At 50.5% G+C, this 21,121-nt stretch overlaps 1 protein-coding gene across 1 annotated transcript; it reads left to right on the forward strand.

Annotated features, from left to right (window-relative positions):
* Window positions 1-2,174: 2,174 nt before the first annotated feature.
* Window positions 2,175-16,277, forward strand: LOC122391553. The gene is made up of 8 exons (XM_043385594.1): window positions 2,175-3,429; window positions 4,056-4,179; window positions 6,310-6,490; window positions 6,781-7,189; window positions 7,442-7,774; window positions 8,227-8,789; window positions 10,514-10,607; window positions 15,833-16,277. The coding sequence occupies exons 1-8, from the start codon at window positions 2,249-2,251 to the stop codon at window positions 16,275-16,277; spliced, it is 3,330 nt and encodes a 1,109-aa protein (XP_043241529.1). The 5' UTR covers window positions 2,175-2,248.
* Window positions 16,278-21,121: the final 4,844 nt, after the last annotated feature.

Here is a 21,121-nt window from a genome sequence, read left to right on the forward strand (position 1 = left end):
AAGGTGCTATATGATGAATTTGATGATGAATTATATGATGAATTTGCCATTGACCCTGACCTCTGACCTTGAAAATTGACCTGAGGTCAAAAATTTTAGATGCTGTGGAATCGTCTTGTAAAGACCTTCGTTTGGTACCGTTCTTGTTTCCATACCTCCTATATTTACAGAGTAAGACAAGGGTTAAATATCCCCCCTGCGGTGGTTGGGATTAACCCTCCCCCCGGGCCTGGCCGGGTTAAGTTGAATGGATTTTCTTTTCTGGCTTGACTTCCACAAAGAAACAAAAGTAAGAATTATAGTAAATGAAATTGTAAATATCAAGTAGGTACACATGCTAAGAATAAGGCGTATGAAACGAATATGGGTTAGAATGATTAGGGGGGGGGGGGAAAGAACGGATCTCCCCTTATTTACAAATAACTAAATTAGAAAGCGGCATATCAGAATAAACTTTCAGTAGCCTTGTGTTGATCGATTTTGCACCTCTCCAAAAATGTGACGACCCTGACCTAAACGATTTGTGGTCCTTGAAAAATGAGTTTTTTTAGACAATGAGAGATCAGATTGTAGGTTCAACGTTTTTATCAGCTCACATCTGTACGTTTCGAGACACTTGTTTTTAGAGACTTGCAAGCATGTAAAACAACAATATTTTCCGCGTGGATTACGATGGCGGTCAGGTCATGTAAAGGTCAGGCTAATGTTATGGGCTTCATATGACCTTTGGTTGAATTTAATAGGTTAACAGCATTTAGGGTGGTTTCGGAAGCTGTTTTTGGATTTAGCTCCGATTTGGGCATGTGAGAGAGCGTCTCGATGACCATGCACAGCATTGCAAAGCTGTCGATCATGGTAAACATCTACTACCAAGTACCAGTATAACGCCTTTTGGGGCGACTAACGGAGCGAGCGAGAGGGTGGGCCTTGCACGTGCGAAGTTGCGAGGGGGTACCTCCAACTGACTTGTGCACGGCACCCTACTAACCGGTCTCTAGCGATGTGCCAAATTTGAGCACAATCGGCCCAGCCGTTCTCGAGATCTGGAAGCGGCACCCTGCACGTGCGCACGTGCAAAATCGGTCCCGACTGACTTTTGCACGGCACCCTACTAGCCGGTCCCTAACCGTGTACCAAATTTGAGCGCAATCGGTTGAGCCGTTCTCGAGATCTGGAAACGACCCCTGCACGTGCGCACGTGCAGCAGCACCCGAACTCTGGCACATGGATATGCAGTGCCTAGTGGGTGCCTACCTGCATGCCAAGTTTCAGCGCAATCGGCCAAGTAGTTACCGAGATATTGCAACAATTACAAAACTGACACCTCTTCGTTTTGCACGTGGCACGTGCATAAGGGGTCACCCACATGCATCGGGAATAGTCCAATACTTGGTAGAAGGAATGAAGCTACCTTACAAAATTTACCGCATGTAAATCGGTCAAGTGGTTGCTGAGATATAAGCCTCGCGAAACATGGCCGGCCGCTCATACTCAGAAATTTCCGTTAATCTAAGGAAACACTCCGCTCGCTTCGCTCGCTCCGTAATGAATACCCAGTGGAACCCCTCGTGGTTGACCTGACCTGACCTGACCTACTCAAACGCACAAATACATCATTGTTTAGCAAAACGATTGCCAGATTCAAAAGAAACATAAAAATACCCTCTAGTAACCTCTCTTTATCAAGTTCTTGCAGACCCCGCTTTTCCCGACATATGGGTCATTGGCCTGACCTGGAAGGTCAGCCATAAACCAATGACCAAAGGCGTTAAAATCTTGCACCATCGACTTTGTCTCGTGAGTTGCGAGCCACGCGCTCGCTTTTAAGTGAAGCTCTACCTCGATCAGTAATCGAGCATATATCTAGTAATCTATCTACTATTCAATCTACTAATCTATCTACTAATCGATCAGATCAGTAATCATCAGGGGGAGGAGGCATCGGCCCTTTTTATGCGTTAGCGGCTGTGAAAACGTCGGTATGCGTCAGAGTTTGCAAACTTATGCATCGTCATCCCAAAATCCAAGACTCGTTTTATTTTCTCGATAATTATGATACATGACTGCCGTTATATAATGGTAGAGTTGCCATCCGTTGCGTGACATTAACATTTCAATCTTCTCTTTCTGCAGGGACGTCGCTGTAAAGTTGGTTCACATCTGCTGCAGAGGTCGCCAAAGTGGGGCGGCTGTCACCAACAAAGAGTGAAATTGAGTGATTACCGGAGAAGACCCAGCCCTTTAGGAGATGGCCGAGGCTCATTCAGCAGCGAGATTACGGTGGCCACCTAGAGGCCGTCCTCTGCTGCGACTTCTGCCGACTCTCCTGTCATTTGTGTCTTTGATTTCGCCGCTCCTGCTGCCGGCACCGGTGGCCTCTGCTCCTGTGAATGCCACAGGTCAGAGGACGTCGCTTGCCACATGGCGGACGGCGCCCGGAGGGAGAACGGATGATGGTCGAGGGTCACCTTCATCATATGTATCCTCTGTTGAGGCTCAACAGCTTGGAAGGAGCATCGCGATGTCAGATGGACGGACAAACAACAGTGTTTTCCATACACTTCAGTTCCAGGAAAACACAACGCAGCTCAATGCCACATGGAAAGCTTCCCAACGAGAAACTACGCTACCGCATCCTACCTCGAGATATAGAGAAGATCGTCATGAAACGCGAAATAGCAGGAACGTAGCTCACATCTCAAACAGAAATGGGATTCATCCGAGCCTAAATTCGTGGGAGCCTCGAAAAGAAGTGCGAAAGGCAGCATGGCGGATGACTGCACCAAGAAACAACCAAAGGTATTATGCGGTGCATAACAGCAAAGCCCGCGAGTTTCAGCGCAGGAGCGACCAGGCAGAACCAGTTACAGCTGGGAACAACAAATCCCAGAGGAACAGTGTCACGAGCCAAGCAGTTTGGTCGCGTGAGTCGGGCGAATCCATCGAGGATCAGCGCGCATTCACACAATCCTCTCCGCGGGCGGCGTCCGCGACGGTCAACCAGCGTGATTCGGCAGAACGCGCCGGCCGGCACACAGGTCCACAGCAGAGGTCGTACAGCAGCAGCGCAACGTTCAACTCGCCATTTGATGCTCCAAGAGCCAGCGCGCATCATAGTTCAGGACTGGAACCAGCTCATAGATCAGAGCCGGGCTTTCAGACGAGCTCCTGGCTTACACAACTCCGTCATAATCTTAGCTCAGGAATCAACTACTATATTCAAGACATAACTGATAAAACTTCTGATAGTCTTGCAATGGTGCGTTCGAGTCTTCGCCACTGGAACCCACAGGATGCATCGCAGTCCGCGAAAGCTATTGAACCGCGTCTTCAGACGAATGCAGACAACCCTTCCAGCGACGTGACCGAACAAGTTCAACAGGATCTGAGTGATGTCATAAAGGCTCTAACTCAGTACCACCTTATAAGGTAAGTGCAAGTGATCTGCCAATTTGCGAACAACCCAATTCGCCGTCAAAGGTTAAAAATCAGTGTAATATTCACCTCTACTAGCTGAATATTACATTACCTACAACCGAGCGAGGCATTGTCATCAGTGTTCCTTAGGGCTTGTGCCGGACCCCACCTGCCGAAGGAGGAAGGGGGACGTTTCGGTCCCTCTGCTGCCTCGGCAACCTCTAAGCTGATTATCCGTATCGAGCAATCATTTAAAAGAAAAAAATCATTAAATGCTCCGTAAATGATCTGACTGGTGATCTTGTTTCGTTGACATGTAAAGTGCTACCGATGAGTTCACACGTCAGGTCAAAACAGTTGTTTTACCTTCTGCAACAGTAAAAACAAAGCTGTTAAGCATTATGTCGGCGATTCAAAATCAATTGATGCTTTTCTTTCAAAACGATTCTACATACTTAGCCCGGGTCCTAGAAGGGCGAGGGCTAAGTAGCACCGTTTGGGTTTGATAGAGCAAAATGTGGCTTCTTCGTATTTCATATTCATGTATGCCAATCGGCAATCACCATGCCACAACTGAGAAGTTGATCTTGCATTGGTGCATGTCCTTCACTCTAGCGTTGTTGTTGCTGCTGTTTTAGGGGCTTAGTTCCATTCAACAATGAAGATTCTGACTTGGAACGTAACGACCAGTGTTACCGAGCTTGTGCCAGGTCAGATGACCTGGGATCTGAAGAGCCAGGAGCAGCCAGCGGAGGTCTGAAGGTCAGTCCATGTCTGTCAAAGGCTGACTGTCATTAGGATCATGTATGGAGGTCGAGTCACAATAGGCACAGAAGCACGCCCATGTTGTGAAGAAAAGAAAACAGTTGTGTTCTTTGCTGCTGAATGGCCATGAACTGAATTAGTTTGAACGTTGTGGTTGGATGAATAATCTGATGCAAATTTCCCGAACGTTTAGAATCGGTTCAAGTTTAATCACAAGTGTGATAAGCCCTAGACCTCTTTAGGTATAGGACCAGGAAATTGTAGACCATGGATCATGGACACAGTGATGCTTTTAGGTGCCAACGTCATTGGTATGCTGGATTCCATACAGCATTTATATGTTCACCTCAGGCACGTACCCAGGATTTCGCCCAGGAGGGGGCCACCTGCTTTCGAAGGGGCCCCCCACAGTGTATAGGGCCCCCAGGTTCCCCGGGGGCCCCCGGGAGTCACGAAGAACCTTTCGATGGTGGGGGGGGGGGCATAGTGGGTCCGGTCTCTCCTGCAGACGTAGGTGAGAAAACGCCACGTGTGTGGGAAAACGCAATTCAGTTCTTTACAACTTATGTAGCATTTGGTTGTGATTTCTCGCGTTCAACTTCATCAAAGTCAATTAAAACGGTCTCTGTAACGGTCTAAGCCTTGAGAAAATGTGGAAAATTGGAAAGTAAAAATATTTTTGCTTGAGGAGTGTGCATGAGACGCACGGCATTTTATGAGCGAGCGCCTCAATTACTGAACATCCTCCAATTCCGGATATGTAGGTATATAATATAATAGTGGGGAATAAATGTCTCCTTATCGGAATTCCACTATCTGGCAACTAGCCCTAAGTAAACGCGGTTATCATATGTTTCGCTAGGAAACGAGCGCAATTGTACTTTTAGCCAGAAAATAAATGCTTGGGTAATTCTGGGACACTCTGTATTAATTGGAGGAATAGGACTTCGGAGGAAATGCGATTGCAAATCGACCCACATCCCTGTGTTAGACAATGACGCCTTTGGGGCCAAGGTTGGGGGGGGGGGGTATTCAGTTTAGCCTTTTTGTTTTTCTGTGATATCTCCGGCACTGTGAAAGATATTGGCTCCTTCAGATGAGTGCCTACTCCAGTCACTACTTATATCCAGTAGCCAGTAGCCACTCAGATGATTTGGGATCAATCAGGTGATAAGCGTATTTTCAGACGACCAGGGACCCCCAGTCGACCAGGGGTTCCCAGGCGACCAGGTCCTCCAGATGACTAGGGGCCCCACTGCCCCAGGCGACCAGGGCCCTCCAGGCGACCAAGGGCCAATGCGATCAGGTCCCCAAAGCGATCAGGGGCCCCCAGGCGATCAGGGGGCCCCCATGCGACCAGGGGGCCCCATGCGACCAGGCCCCCGGCTACCAGGGGCCCCCAGGCGACCAGGGGCCCTCTAGGTGACCAGCGGCCCTCAGGCGATCAGGGGCCCCCAGGCGACCAGGGGATCCCAGGCTACCAGGGGCCCAAGGCGACCAGGGTCCCCCAGGCGACTAGGGGCGACCGGGGGCCCCAGGCAACCAGGGGCCCCATGCGACCAGGCCCCCGGCTACCAGGGGCCCCCTGGGCGACTAGGTACCCCCAGGCGATCAGGGGCCTCAATATCATGCAACCAGAGGCCCCCCATGCGACTAGGGCCCCCTGGGCGACCAGGGGCCACAGACTATCAGGGGCCCATACGACCAGGCCCCCGGCTATCAGGGCCCCTAGGCAACTAGGGGCCCCCAGTCAATCAGGGGCCTCATGCGACCAGGGCCCCCTAGGCGACTAGGGGCCACAGGCTATCAGGGGCCCCATGAGACCAGGCCCCCGGCTACCAGAGGCCCCCTAGGCGACCAGGGGCCCAGGAAACTGGGGGCCCTTGGATGACTGCAGGGGCCCCTCGGGTACCAAGGGCACATAAATGAAACTTTAATATCAATTTTTCTTCCGAGTAAAAGACGTTTTATCCAGTGTTTAAAAAATATCCTGGGGCCTGAAGGGCCCCCTGAGCGCCTTCGGCGCTCAGGGGGGGGGGGCCTTGGCCCCCGTGACCCCCCCCCCCTTTGGGTACGTCACTGGTTCACCTGCCCTATCGTGACTAAGATATCAACTGCCTGCCTCAGGCGACCGCCACTATCGTGCTCTGGGCCGTCTTAGCGGCCAGCGTTGCCTGGATGGGGCCTGCCGCCGTTGGAGGCAGGGACTTAGCAGCTGGTCCCATCTCTGTCTGCGATACACTAGCCGAGGTTATCAGCCCTGAGACGTGTCTTCAGTTGGAGAATGTCATCAAACAGCTCGACCCAGGTGAGCTGCCACCAGCCGGAGGTGAGCTAGCGTCTTTTGTGGAAATCAGACTCAGGCCGGAGGCGGCAGCATTGAAAATAGCCAGTCAAGCAGGCTTTAGGGCAAAATAATGGATTGCTGAGTGAGAACAAGTAGCGTTCGATAACTAGCGCTTTGGAAAGAAACACTCTCTCTTTACATAGTATAACGACCTCGACGACGATAATGTTCTTAATTTAATCTAGACATTTGTGCGCACGATAACCCATAACGATGTCATTCCCTTTGTGACATGATGTCGCTCATTTCAGACGTGCTTGCCGACTTCATTGACCTGGCTGCTGCTTCCAAGACCGAATCAGACATCTTTATACCAATGAACAACGTGTTTGGCCTCTCATCCGGGTGGCATCAAACGGGAGAGCAGCCGACACAAACCGGAGAACAGCCGACACAAACCGGAGAACAGCCGACACAAACCGCGAACAGTCTCAAACTGCCGCGATCAGAGGACGTCAGTGGCGATAGCGAGGCATCATTCGATTCCCACGACATCCCTGAGGGCTGGTGGACCTCTCCAGGCAGAGTCCGGAGGTCGGTGCCATCAACGACCGACGACGACCGGTCGAGGACTCGTCCTGTGACACTGGCCTACCTCACGGACCTGCAGCGGATGACTCAACAGGCACAGACTGTCCGACGCGATCATAGCGACGAATGGTTCAGAAATTCGGCAGCAGCGGCGTCTTTCTATAGTGTTGGTGTGGAGAACAACTCGCCTTCAGTTTACGTAAACTACACGGATGAAGCTGGGGGCTCGCGACAAAGCAGCCGTGATGACTCGAATGGTTTTGAGACGGCTAATCCTGTCATTCAAAACCGAGTGGGCCTCGTTCGTCCCCACAACCGCCCAAGCTCCCGAGCTGGGCGGCTGTGGTTGAGGGTGAAGAGTGCGGTGTCTGGGCTCCCCAGGATGATGTCCAGGAGGCTCCACGGCCTGCGCCGATGGATGGCGGCTCGCCGATCAGCTGGTGCTCAGGATCGGTCAGACACGCCACGAACTCAGCGAAACGATCAGCTGCAGAGACAATATCAGAACTATTACCAGCAGGAGCATCGACAGCAGCGACGAGTATCTTCTGGCTACGCTCCCGTGGCAGTCAATACCAAGGTCTGCAAGTGTCACGTGAGACCGAAAAATGGGTACAAGACCGGCCTACTCCATGGCAGCGCACTGGGAAAGTTCCTCAGCACTAGCTTCTGGATACCGGCGCTGGGACTCGTCTATCTGCTCGGTCTCTCCAGGTAAGATCGTTTACGGGGAGTCTTTGACAGTGTGACGCACAGAGCTTCAGAGCCGTTTTAGACGGCGGCGAGGGTAATGTCTTCCCTAAACGACAAATTTTGTGTTGTGGACTGTCAGCCAGAAGTTTCGGGCTACAGCGAACAAGACTCGCTAGGATATTTGAATACGTTGGACTTGTCATGCCTGTTTAGGACTTAGGTTGTGGGCCTATAACGCCTATGAAATCATTCACAGATCAGGGCAATGGTCATAGCCACGGGCACCCTTATTCATATATCTATGTAATCATTCAGTAAATTATTCAATTATGTTCTCGAGGCAGGGCCACCCGCACGACCATCAGATAACTGACAACCACTTGGTTGGTGAGAGCTACATGCTACAAGTGTTTGGTAACTCAGCTCGAGCTACCTCGTTTTGCTCTAACTGTATCCTGTTTTCTTTGTTTCAGATCCACTACCACCACCACCACCAGCACCGGAAGCTCCGGAGCGGTCACGGTCAACGCCGGAGGCACGACGTCGCTTACCAACAACGACGACGACAACCTGTCCAACGCGGTCACCATCACCCTTACCAACTCGCCGACAAACACCAACACAGCCACACAGACCAGCATGAATACAGTCACCACCACCATAACCGACAACTCCATGAATACAAACACGGGTGGTGATAATACAAACACGAATACAAACACAAACACTAACAACGGAAACGGAAACAATGGTAACAACGGAAATAACGGCAACAACGGAAACAATGGTAATAACGGGAACAATGGCAACAACGGGAACAATGGCAACAACGGCAACAATGGCAACAATGGCAACAACGGGAACAATGGCAACAACGGGAACAATGGCAACAACGGGAACAATGGCAACAACGGGAATAACGGGAACAACGGCAACAACGGGAATAACGGGAACAATGGAAACAATGGTAACAACGGCAATGGTAACAACGGAAACAATGGTAACAACGGAAACAATGGAAACAACGGAAACAATGGTAACAATGGGAACAATGGTAACGGTGGCAACAAAAGGAGATAACAAATAGCTTGTGAGGAGCTAAATTGCAGTGCAAAGGGAGCTAAAAAGAAACTTCAAAGGAGTGTTGCTGGATGTTACGGGGTTATTTTGTTAGTTTTGCTAATTAATGTTCTTAGAAGTATTTACTGCATGGGCGGTAGCCGTTTGATGACTTATTGATGTTGATGTTTGATGCCCTATTTTCGCCATCCCACACAAATATCATTGGCCCTTACATAATGCTGGCTCGCAATACTAAATACGCAATGCGCATGATATTCGCGTGTTGGGAGGAAGTTGCCTGAGCCCATGCGTCGCCCGGAGACTGCGGTCATCCGGGCTCCAGTTTCGTTAAGCGTTATGTTTGAACAGCAAGTATCTTGACTGATACTTCCCTGAAGTTCAAAGTGGCCCAAACAAAATTGGCTATTTTATTCGCGCTAATGCACAATTGTATGCGAACAATGCTGCACCTAAGCATTCAATGATGATGTTGAAAAGGGCAGGCTTAAAGGGTCCTAAATTAATGGCAGCTAGACAGCGGGGTTGGCGGCAACTGCCCTCGGTGATGGTGTATGCTGCACAGCTGATATAAGTGGATATGAGCTGGTGTGCGGACCTGCTTTCGTGGCATATGGTGCTTTATTTACTGCTGATGAGGGTTATGCGATGACTGATTACTACGAATGCTGACCCTCTGGTGAGGTGTATAGGACAGGTGGCCTGTATCAAGTGACCTATTGTGATGATGTATCGTGACATGACAGACGACTACAGGGTGATCTCACTATGTTGTAACCTTTCATAGTTATGCATAGGTATGCGATGCGCCATAGGTATAAGGCGTTTGATGAGATCCTTGGTAATAATACAGTGATGCTTGTGTGTTTGGGTCCTTTCTTCGCTGTCTGTGGAGCTAACAGTGATGAACCGCTTTACAAAGAATGATCAAGACAGATTCTGTCAACCTACGCCTGCTGTTATTGAATCATTACTCAACCGAAAATCATTGACCAAGGGACAGGGGAAAGATGCTGTTCACGTTCTCTTCTATGCATACGCATAACGCCTTATCTCCGAAACTTGATATTTTTGCGGGACGGCAGAAGCGGCGTCGCGATGGGCATCGGCTCAGATCTATCGGTTTGTCTGTTCCAGCTCTGCTAGCGCTGCAATTTACCTGAAGACCCCACTCTAAAGTTGAGGATAATGTGAATGAAACATAAACAAAGCACCATAGGTAAAACGCATAATAGAAGTAACAATTGTGACGGTTGACGAAACACTTTTCATTCTCATGCTCTGTAGTCCGTAGGTCACTCGTGTAAGAACTTTTGACAGGATTCCTTCGACCGATCGCTCAGCTTTCAGTTTTTTTTTCTATCAGCATCACGATCACAATATCCACGCCTTGACGAGTGATCACTGCCGTTGGCCAGAGAAAGAGGGATCGTGGCAGTGCAAGGTTGACGCCATTGAATCTTAATCGTGACCCACTCAGCGTTCTAAAGCTATCACTCGTGACTCGAAAGGCCCTCAAGAGGTCCCGAACTGATCATTACCAGTACGGACCGCTTGCAGTCACGAGTTGAAAGACCTCCTGAGCGGCACATCGGGAGGACGTGGCCGTGACACAACCGGTCGTCGTCACCATAAGCAGCACGCAGCACAAAGACCGCCACTCCATCTCGGCCACTCCAGTCCAGCTGTGGGCCGATATGCAGGTGCGGCTCACTGACGCCACAACCACCGTGCGGCTGCTGGCCGGAGTTTGGCTGCTGAACTTTCGAGACCGGCAGGATGCATTGGCAGAGTTGAGGATGGCTGACCTGGGCCATGCTGGTCGGAGTTTGGCTGCTGGACTCTCGAGACTGCCAGGATGGTGGCGAGTTCAGCATGGCTGACCTGGGCCATGCCTCACGGTATACGTCGCTACCCGGAGCTACAAGGTGCCTAACAGATATTGCACTTCGGTTTTCATGGAAATGTAAGTAAACTGGAGGCAGTTTGGCTAACGTTTCATCGGAAAACGGAGCGCCAGTGCCTGGTAGCGTCGGGTAGCAGCGTATCGTGAAACATGGCCCATGTGGTCACTGTCAGACGATGCGCGTAACCCAGGACCGGACGATAGAGTGATTATGCAAAAAAAAAAATCGTTTTTCCAGGATCCCTATCACGTTTGCTTGCGCCAACGTGCTCTTCACGGACTTCACATACGTGGTCCACTCCAGAAGTTTTGAGACTGCCCTCGTAAAATCCCTATCAACAGTGCTAGGCAAATGTACATACTTCTCACATGTCATTACCACAGTTGTCATTAACGCACGTGCCTAATTTTGTTTTTCTACGTGGTAAGAAGCGGCTGGGGCATGACCCTGAACACGGGAAGGTCCACGGGGCTTGTCACAGTGGCCAGTTATGCAGCATGCAGTCAGGTCGTGAAGCAGTGGCGCAGCCAGGATTTCGTTTCGGGGGGGTCATCACCTCCAAAGCGGGCCCCCTTGTGTGCGGGCCCCCCACTAGAGGTGGCAAAAGTTGAAAATTTTGGGAACCAGACTCGAACCAGACCCGACTGGACATTTCTGGAACCAGTCGGACCCGGTCTAAGTTGGTATCGGAACCAGTTGGACCCATTCCCTAAAAGTCAATCAATACAAACTACTTGTACGTATCATAATTTTGCTGATGTAAAACAGCCTTTTCCCCACTGGGAATACTCATGAGCTACTGCGTGCAAAGAAACATTCACTTCATTCACTTCATATTTTGCAATAATGTGTAGTGTGCAAGATGTATAGTTTATGCCTGGTAGGACCCGGTTGGACCCGTCAGAAAATTTCCAGGACCCGGTCTGGACCCATATGGGTCCAGACTGGTTCTTTGGACCGGGTCCTCGGGTCCACATTTTGCCACCTCTACCCCCCACCCATTTTTCAGAGTCTCTCCATATTTCATACACATTCTGCTGAGCGGGCCCCCTTTACCTGCACGATAACCCTGAGCGAGTATGAATCAGAAAATTTGGATAGAACAATAGCTCGGTAATCACCCGGTGTTCAATTTTTACGCAAATTGACCACAACAGAAATATGTTACTATGACGTATGAATTCGTATCTTTCGAGGCCGAAAAGTGCCCCTTCCGCAATATGCATATGCATATAGGCATATGCAATCGGAACTATTGCCTGCTTCTGTCGGACAAGATTTAAGTAGGCTGATGTGCCTGTCTTAAGCCATCTATTGGCTGCTGTAGTACATATGTAGATTATGCCATTATTCTTGATCATTACGTGAATTTGCTCACAAAAAAGTTTTAACCCTCGCCGGCACAGGGGGGAGGGGTTGATGCACCCCTTAGGTTTTTTTTCGCTAATAATTTGCGTAAAAAGCGGCTGATCGCGACGTAACTTTCAGCACCCTCGCGTTGATCAATTTTACACCTACCTACCCTAGATATTTCATGACCCTGACCCAAATGACCTTTGACTTACTTTCCGAGACCATGTTTGGCCAGAATCGCGGTTCGGCGTATGCCGGCTCGCATTAGCCGCGCGTTTGCAGTCCTTTCGTGGTTTCAAGCGTTCAAACATGTGATTTGATGTTGCTCCCATGCATAAGGGTGATGTCAATGTCACCTCAATGTCAATGTCAATGTCAATGTCAAGGTCAGATCAGGTCAGGTCATTGACTTATGATGACCTCGGTACACTTTTGCAAGTAATGCATGTTTCTAGGCTGTTTTTTTTTAGCTGAATTCGATTTTAGCAACCATTTGAACATTTAAGAAGCAGTTTTGGTGCCTTCGTAACATGTTACGAAGCTGTCAGAGGCGGTTGACATGTTGGTACTACGAATACCCGGCAGGACCCCTACTGGTTGACATGACCTGACCCGACCCGACCTGGCCTAAATGCATAAAGACATCATCTGTGATCAAAACTAACATAATATTCGTGATCAGCACCCCGACAAAAACCCTATAGCAGCCACATTTTACGACGTTCTAACACGTCCCGATTTTCCCGACATTTGGGCCATTGACCTTACCTGGAAGGTCAACCAATGACCTAGGACCTTGGAATTGGGTATTATCGGCTTCCTCTCGTCACGGGCAACACGCTCGTTTTTTTTTTCCGCGAAGCTCGATCATGGGCCAAACGCGAGGAAGGGGGTCGTACCCTCCCTCCCTTGTGCCGTCGAAGGACGCAAAATGGCCTGAGCCGGCGAGGGTTAACGCGCTCACATGGGTCATGTATTGCCTTGGGCCAGGTTTGTTGTGGTGTGGTGATGTGGGGACGTAGATTCTGTCTGTCACCGTGGTCCCGGCATGGTGTTACTTATCCCGGGGTAGGTACAGGCCAGACCGTTGCACCTACATAGTGCGCTGAACTTTGCGCAACTTATAGATTAAGGATGGGGAACGTGCCTGTGAGGGGTCTCAGCTCGATCGGGCCGGTGATGAGCACATGGCGCGTGCTCAAAAAGTGCAAATTCGCGTCATAGACTTTACATGTATAAATCGGCTTGCAAAATTGGGCGAAAATGGCTAAATTTGCCCGACACGGGTCCGGGCCCCGTGCAGTAGGTATCTCGGTAACCGTGGGTCCGATCGGCATGGGGAACACAGTAGGTATCGTATACGAGGATCGAACGGGCTATCGAATGGTGAGCGGTGCAGGGATGGCACGCGCCACGTGCACCCGTGAGGGCACTTATGCTTGAAAAATTGACGCTTCGGACGGATTTTGGACTTAATGCTATTTTCGGGTGATTGTCAGACGGAGCGGGTTCAAACAACGCCTGTTGGCAAGAGAAATGTACCGCCTCTCAAGGAAAACTTGTGAAAAGATAATTGATCAAAAACAATGCGGAACAAATCGCTGGAGAAAATGGTATTTGTTCATGACTTAATTACCTAATTACACGGGTTTTGCTGCATAACCTGATACGTTTGACAATTAAAAATGGCATCGTTGGAAAGAGCATTCAATTTTGTCCAAGATCCAATCATCGCTCTTGCAAGACGAGCAACAGTATTCTAAAAAAAATATGAAAAAACCTCTACATGGCAATTTATCTATGGCTCTCATTTTTCAATGACCTACGTCAACCTATGCTATAAAATACACTTGGCAAGTTCTATAGTAGACGTATGGTTATCAGACACGAGCACCTCGATGCGATGGATGTTTTTTCCCAAACCAAAATGCTTAGCCGTCAAAAAAACAACCGACCGAAATGTATACATGACCCACGGACACAAGACCAATCAAACGCCCACCGATCGAAAATATCCCTTATTCGCGTTGCGGAGCAAGCGGGTCACCCTAGCGGGCCCCATCCACCCGGGGGCCCAGGCCCCATCCACAGGGGGCTGGTCCCCGTCCACACGAGGGCCCGGGCTCCGTCCACCCGGGGCTCCGGGCCCCGTCCACCCGGGGCTCCGGGGCCCGTCCATCAGAGGGCCCGGGCCCCGTCCACCCGAAGGCCCGGGCCCCGTCCACCCGAGGACCCGGGCCCCGTCCACCCGAGGACCCGGGCTCCGTCCACCCGGGGCTCCGTGGCCCGTCCACCAGGGGCCCGGGCCCCGTTCTCCCGGGGGCCCGGGTCCAATCCACCCGGGGGTCCGGGCCCCGTCCACCCGGGCCCCGACCCCATCCACCCGGGGCCCGGGCTCCGTCCACCCGGGGCTCCGGGGCCCGTCCACCAGGGGCCCGGGCCCCGTTCTCCCGGGGGCCCGGGTCCAATCCACCCAGGGCCCGGGCCCCGTCCACCCGGGGCCGGACCCCATCCACCCGGGGCCCGGGCCCCGTTCTCCCGGGGACCCGGGCCCCATTCACCCGAGGGCCCGGGCCCTATCCCCACGGGGGCCCGGGCCACGTCCACCTGGGCTCCGAGTCCGGGCCCCGTTCTCCCGGGGGCCCGGGCCCCATCCACCCGGGGGTCCGGGCCAGTCCACTCGGTGCCCGGGGTTCGTACTCCCGGGGGCTTGGGGCCGGACCCATCCACCGGGGGCCCGGGCCCCGTCCACCCGGGGCCCGACCCCATCCACCCGGGGCCCGGGCCCCGTTCTCCCGGGGACCCGGCCCCATCCACCCGGGGCCCGGGCCCCATTCACCCGAGGGCCCGGGCCCTATCCCCACGGGGGCCCGGGCCACGTCCACCTGGGCTCCAAGTCCGGGCCCGTTCTCCCGGTTTCTCTCTCTCACTCTCTCTCTCTCTCTCTCTCTCTCTCTCTCTCTCTCTCTCTCTCTCTCTCTCTCTCTCTCTCTCTCTCTCTCTCTCTCTCTCTCTCTCTCTCTCTCTCTCTCTCTCTCTCTCTCTCTCTCTCTCTCTCGAGCGGGCCCCTGACAGAAATTTCGGGGGGGTCAGCTGACCCTCTGACCCCCCCTGGCTGCGCCACTGTCGTGAAGAGAACTTGGAGGCTCGCTATGCGATAAAATTTTGTGTTAAACTTGGTAAAAATGCCGCAGAAACATTTGACATGATAAAAGGTGCATATGGAGAGACTTTTTGAGCCGTGCAACTGTGTTCCGGTGGCACAAGAAGTTCGCGGACGGCAGAGAGGAAGTGAGGGATGAGGAGAGATGTGGGAGGGAGAGGGACGTCAGAACGCCGGATCTTGTGGACAAACTTCGTATGTTTTTGGATAAGGACCGTCGGGTATCCCTTCTTACAGTTGCCGCACATTTTGGAGTTGGTGAGGCAACTGTGCACAGAGTTATTCATGAAGATTTAAACATGCGTAAGGTTTGTGCGAAATTTGTTCCCAGGCTGCTCAGTGACGAACAGAAGGAGAGGCGTGTCGGTGACAGCAAGGAGATGGTCCAGCTCATTGCCTCTAATCCGAGTGTCATTGACTCTCTGGTGACCTGTGATGAAAGCTGGATCTATTGTTACGACCCAGAGACCAAGAGACAGAGTGCCCAATGGAAGCACACTGACTCCCCCAGACCCAAGAAAGCCAGACAGAGCAGGTCCACTGGAAAGCTCATGATGATTCCGTTTTTTTTGACAGTAAAGGCATCATCTACATCAACTGGGTCCCCCACGGCCAGATGGTCAACAAAGAATATTATGTGGAGGTTCTGAGTGAGTTCAGGAAGAGATTTCGCCGCAAGAGGCCAGAACTCTTCAAATCTGGCCAGTGGCACCTTCACCAGGACAACGCACCCACCCACAAGTCCATCATGGTGACAAGCTACCTGGCAGAAATGGGCATCAAAACCGTCCCTCATCCTCCCTACAGTCCAGATCTGGCCCCCTGTGACTTCTGGATGTTCCCCAGACTGAAAGAGAAACTCAGGGGCCGCCGGTTTGAGGATGAGGAAGAGATGAAGGATGCTGTGACAGAGGCCCTTGGCACCTTCACTTTGGGAGACTTCCAGCGGGCCTTCAAGAAGTGGCTGGAGCGCTACAACAAGTGCATCGAACACGGGGGATCCTACTTCGAGGGTGACTGAAGTTTCATGCTTCTCCGAGATAAATACATGTCTCTACTGAAAAAGTCTCAAAACTTCTGGAGTGGACGACGTATGTATGCAGATAAACATTACACAGTATTATCTACATGCAGTACCCCGCCGGCACTTACGATCGTTAGCTGCAGTCTCGTCAGTACCTACACACTTGCAAATACCTACCAAAGTGCCCTTTCATCGTCTGTCCTAAAAAAAACTGACTTGCAGAAGCAGTGACTCGTACTTCATTTTATAATCGTTGACAGGCTGGTGAGAGCTCTGATTGCCCTTGGTGACAAATGGTTCATGCTGGTGATGACGGCCAACAAAATTAGATTCCAACGCGACAAAGGAGGTCACAGGCGCTCCCACAGATTATCATAGGGTTGGCGCCGCTGCTGGATCTGGGAGCTGGCTACCGGCTGGCGATCATTGCACCCCGGTGCCAGCGGTGACCCGGGTGCCGGCGGTGACCTCAGGGGCCTCGGGTAACGCCGTGCAGGATGCCGTGCCAATGACGCTCCGCAAGTACATACATACAGAAAAGGGTGGCGCGCCCTTCATACCGATCCGGCACCAGGTGCTCACTCTCTGGCTGTGGTTCTGGTTATAATTGATCCACGTGACGGTAACTGCTCGAAGGCGGACCACTCTGGTAAGTGGTCAAGACGGACTGTTTCAAGTTGTCAATCATACGAGCCTACCGCTCAACCCGCGCCCCGTAGGAGGGGGGGGGGCGAAACGGCCCCCCTGTCCTTTTCCGTAGATATCTCCTAAACGGCTGGAGATATCGCCATTAAACTTTCAGGACCCCTCAGGGCATCAATTTTACACATTGTGACAAAAAAATCCAGAGGCTATGATAGGTTGGCCATAAACGACGTCAGAATGACGTCATGTTCTGCCATTTTCGACCGAAAAAAAGACCTTCGCGAGAAGAGCTGTCAGGCCTACAGGTAACTGAAGGGGTTCGTTCGATCCCTCTAAAATACGAGGACTAAAACTCGGAGAAAATGCAGGCCCAGACCCCAGTAAACCTAAAACGAAACGATTTGCAGCTTGAAGAAATGATTCGTTTTCGTTTTTAGAATGAAATCGCAATGGTGATTATACCTAAATCGCTATTCGAGAAGCAAAAATATTGTAGGTATGTCTCCATTAATTGAAAAAGATAGGTATACTCGAAATACAGGGTGTCCCAAAAGTAAGGTCATCATTTGTTTTGGCCACACCGCCAAAAATACACGATGGATAGAAATAAATAGGACATCATATAAAAGAGCATTTTATGAAATTTTATTCTGATATACCTACATAATTACATATGAGTCAATACATTGGCCCGTAGCCCCACATTTGCTGCTTTTCTGCATGGCTACCATTTTGGGCCGCGGGCACGAATAGACTGCGTTTTACTTCCTCCACTATTCTGGAGCGATTCTCTGGTGAGATGCCGCTTATGTTTGCTCGGAGGGCTCATCCTTTAGTTCTTCCCGGCTCGTTGGGTTGTCCTAAAAGACAACCTTTCCGTTGTGTATCCAGAAAATAAAATATGAAGGTGTAACGTCAGGTGACCGCGGAGGCCATTCAATGGCGTTGCCCTGACTGAAAATTACGCGATCTCACATCCACTCTCGGAGACAATGCATGATCTTCAGGACGGTGCAAGCATAGTCTCCATCCTGCTGAAACCACTGCTGGTTGATGGTGTCGGCACAGCTGCGTTGCGACGAGCGGAAGAACCACTGGGAGGACTCTCGGCCACCTCTCTTGATTTATTTTCACCCGATTCCCGATGTCGTCCTCAGGACCTCGAAGCACAGGTGGCTAAGTATACATGCCCTGTGCGTACAGCCCTCTGCATACTGCGTGGTAGGTATTCTTTTCCCCACAAAACCGAGGATAACGCGAATGCTATGCTAACGGTCACTCGGAAATCGTAACGGGAAGACGCGCGAGGCTCCGCACATTAGATTGGGCTTATTTTGGTATACATTTTTCATCTAGTTTAGCAACAACACACAAAAGTTTATATTTGCCCCCAAAACAAACTTTTGCATTTTGTTGCTACACTAGGCCTATACTTTGTTCAGTGATAGAACCAATCGAAGGAGTGAAGCATGGCGCATCTATATGCAATGAGATCCGACCGACTGATAACAGAGCCTTTGAGTTATTATCGGTTTTGTCGAAAAAAGAATACCTACCACGCAGTTTGCAGAGGGCTGTACATTATACCTTTTTTCTGACGTTTTACCGGTTGATGCGAAACTATGCATGAGTTCAGAGATAGGGCGAGCTGATAGGGTTTGCTTAGGGCCGAAAACTGGGCGGTATTTATCCATTGTTTTAATGACGGACCCTCTCTAAGAGTTGAATTTCGACCTTCTCAGTTTTATGCCTACTGCTCGGTGTAGGTTTGATCAAAAATGGTTTAAGCATGCAAGAAAATAATTTTATGGATGTAACTTGTACGTGTTAAAATTGGAAGTGATTCGGACTCTTACTTCTCGAGATATTTAAGTTTTAAATCATGACCTTACTTTTGGGACACCCTGTATGTAATGGACCACAAAATCCAACACAATAAATATTACCATTACCAATATCTCAAGTGTTTTCCATTCGTACAATGATAATTGATAAATGAATATGCCAAGCATTATAATTGTATTGTCCTCCAATGATTGTGTCCTCTCAAATGATTGTCCTCCAATGAATATGTGTCCATTTTGACGAGCCTGTGAAAGCGCCGATGTGACCTTGAGAACGTCCATCAATTGAGCAGCAGATTGATATTCGCGAATATCAAACTAAAAATTCGATATTCGGACGGGGAACGCAATAACTCAAGAACCAGTGAACCGATTTTGATGAAAATGCCCTCATTCGATTCCCCGTTCCTTATTGCAGGTTGACAGCGATTTCCAGGTCACTAGGTCATGACCTTCAAGGTCAAGGTCAAGGTCAAAGGACGGGGAACGCTCTACAGCCTAAAGTTACCGTCCGATTGCTTGTAAATGGTCTCAATCGATTCTTCGACCCCGATTCCAGGTTGACAGCGATTTCCAGGTCACTAGGTCATGACCTTCAAGGTCAAGGTCAAGGTCAAAGGACGGGGAACGCTCTACAGCCTAAAGTTACCGTCCGATTGGCTTGTAAATGGTCTCAATCGATTCCGCGACCCCGATTCCAGCTTGACAGCGATTTCCAGGTCACTAGGTCATGACCTTCAAGGTCAAGGTCAAGGTCAAAGGACGGGGAACGCTCTACAGCCTAAAGTTACCGTCCGATTGGCTTGTAAATGGTCTCAATCGATTCCCCGACCCCGATTCCAGCTTGACATCGATTTCCAGGTCACTAGGTCATGACCTTCAAGGTCAAGGTCAAGGTCAAAGGACGGGGAACGCTCTACAGCCTAAAGTTACCGTCCGATTGGCTTGTAAATGGTCTCAATCGATTCCTCGACCCCGATTCCAGCTTGACAGCGATTTCCAGGTCACTAGGTCATGACCTTCAAGGTCAAGGTCAAGGTCAAAGGACGGGGAACGCTCTACAGCCTAAAGTTACCGTCCGATTGGCTTGTAAATGGTTTCAATCGATTCCTCGACCCCGATTCCAGCTTGACAGCGATTTCCAGGTCACTAGGTCATGACCTTCAAGGTCAAGGTCAAGGTCAAAGGACGGGGAACGCTCTACAGCCTAAAGTTACCGTCCGATTGGCTTGTAAATGGTCTCAATCGATTCCTCGACCCCGATTCCAGCTTGACAGCGATTTCCAGGTCACTAGGTCATGACCTTCAAGGTCAAGGTCAAAGTCAACCCGGAATCGGGGTCGAGGAATCCATTGAGACCATTTACAAGCCAATCGGACGGTAACTTTAGGCTGTAAAGCGTTCCCCGTCCTTTGACCTTGACCTTGACCTTGAAGGTAATGACCTAGTGACCTGGAAATCGCTGTCAACCTGGAATCGGGGTCGAGGAATCGATTGAGACCATTTACAAGCCAATCGGACGGTAACTTTAGGCTGTAGAGCGTTCACCGTCCTTTGACCTTGACCTTGACCTTGAAGGTCATGACCTAGTGACTTGGAAATCGCTGTCAACCTGGAATGAGGAACGAGGAATCGAATAAGGGTCTTTTCATCAAAATCGGTTCACTGGTTCTTGAGTTATTGCGTTCCCCGTCCGAATATCGAATTGTTAGTTTGATATTCGCGAACCTTGACCTTGACCTTGAAGGTCATGACCTGGTGACCTGGAAATCGCTGTCAACCTGGAATCGGGGTCGAGGAATCGATTGAGACCATTAACAAGTCAATCGGACGGTAACTTTAGGCTGTAGAGCGTTCCCCGTCCTTTGACCTTGACCTTGACCTTGAAGGTCATGACCTAGTGACCTGGAAGTCGCTGTCAACCTGGAATCGGGGTCGAGGAATCCATTGAGACCATTTACAAGCCAATCGGACGGTAACTTTAGGCTGTAGAGCGTTCCCCGTCCTTTGACCTTGACCTTGACCTTGAAGCTCATGACCTAGTGACCTGGAAATCGCTGTCAACCTGAAATCGGGGTCGAGGAATCGATTGAGACCATTTACAAGCCAATCCGACGGTAACTTTAGGCTGTAGAGCGTTCCCCGTCCTTTGACCTTGACCTTGACCTTGAAGGTCATGACCTAGTGACCTGGAAATCGCTGTCAACCTGAAATCGGGGTCGAGGAATCGATTGAAACCATTTACAAGCCAATCGGACGGTAACTTTAGGCTGCAGAGCGTTCCCTGTCCTTTGACCTTGACCTTGACCTTGAAGGTCATGACCTAGTGACCTGGAAATCGCTGTCAACCTG

This window comes from Amphibalanus amphitrite, unplaced genomic scaffold (genome assembly GCF_019059575.1).
Source record: "Amphibalanus amphitrite isolate SeventyFive unplaced genomic scaffold, NRLGWU_Aamphi_draft 000444F_arrow, whole genome shotgun sequence".
Classification (NCBI taxonomy): Eukaryota; Metazoa; Arthropoda; class Thecostraca; order Balanomorpha; family Balanidae; genus Amphibalanus; species Amphibalanus amphitrite.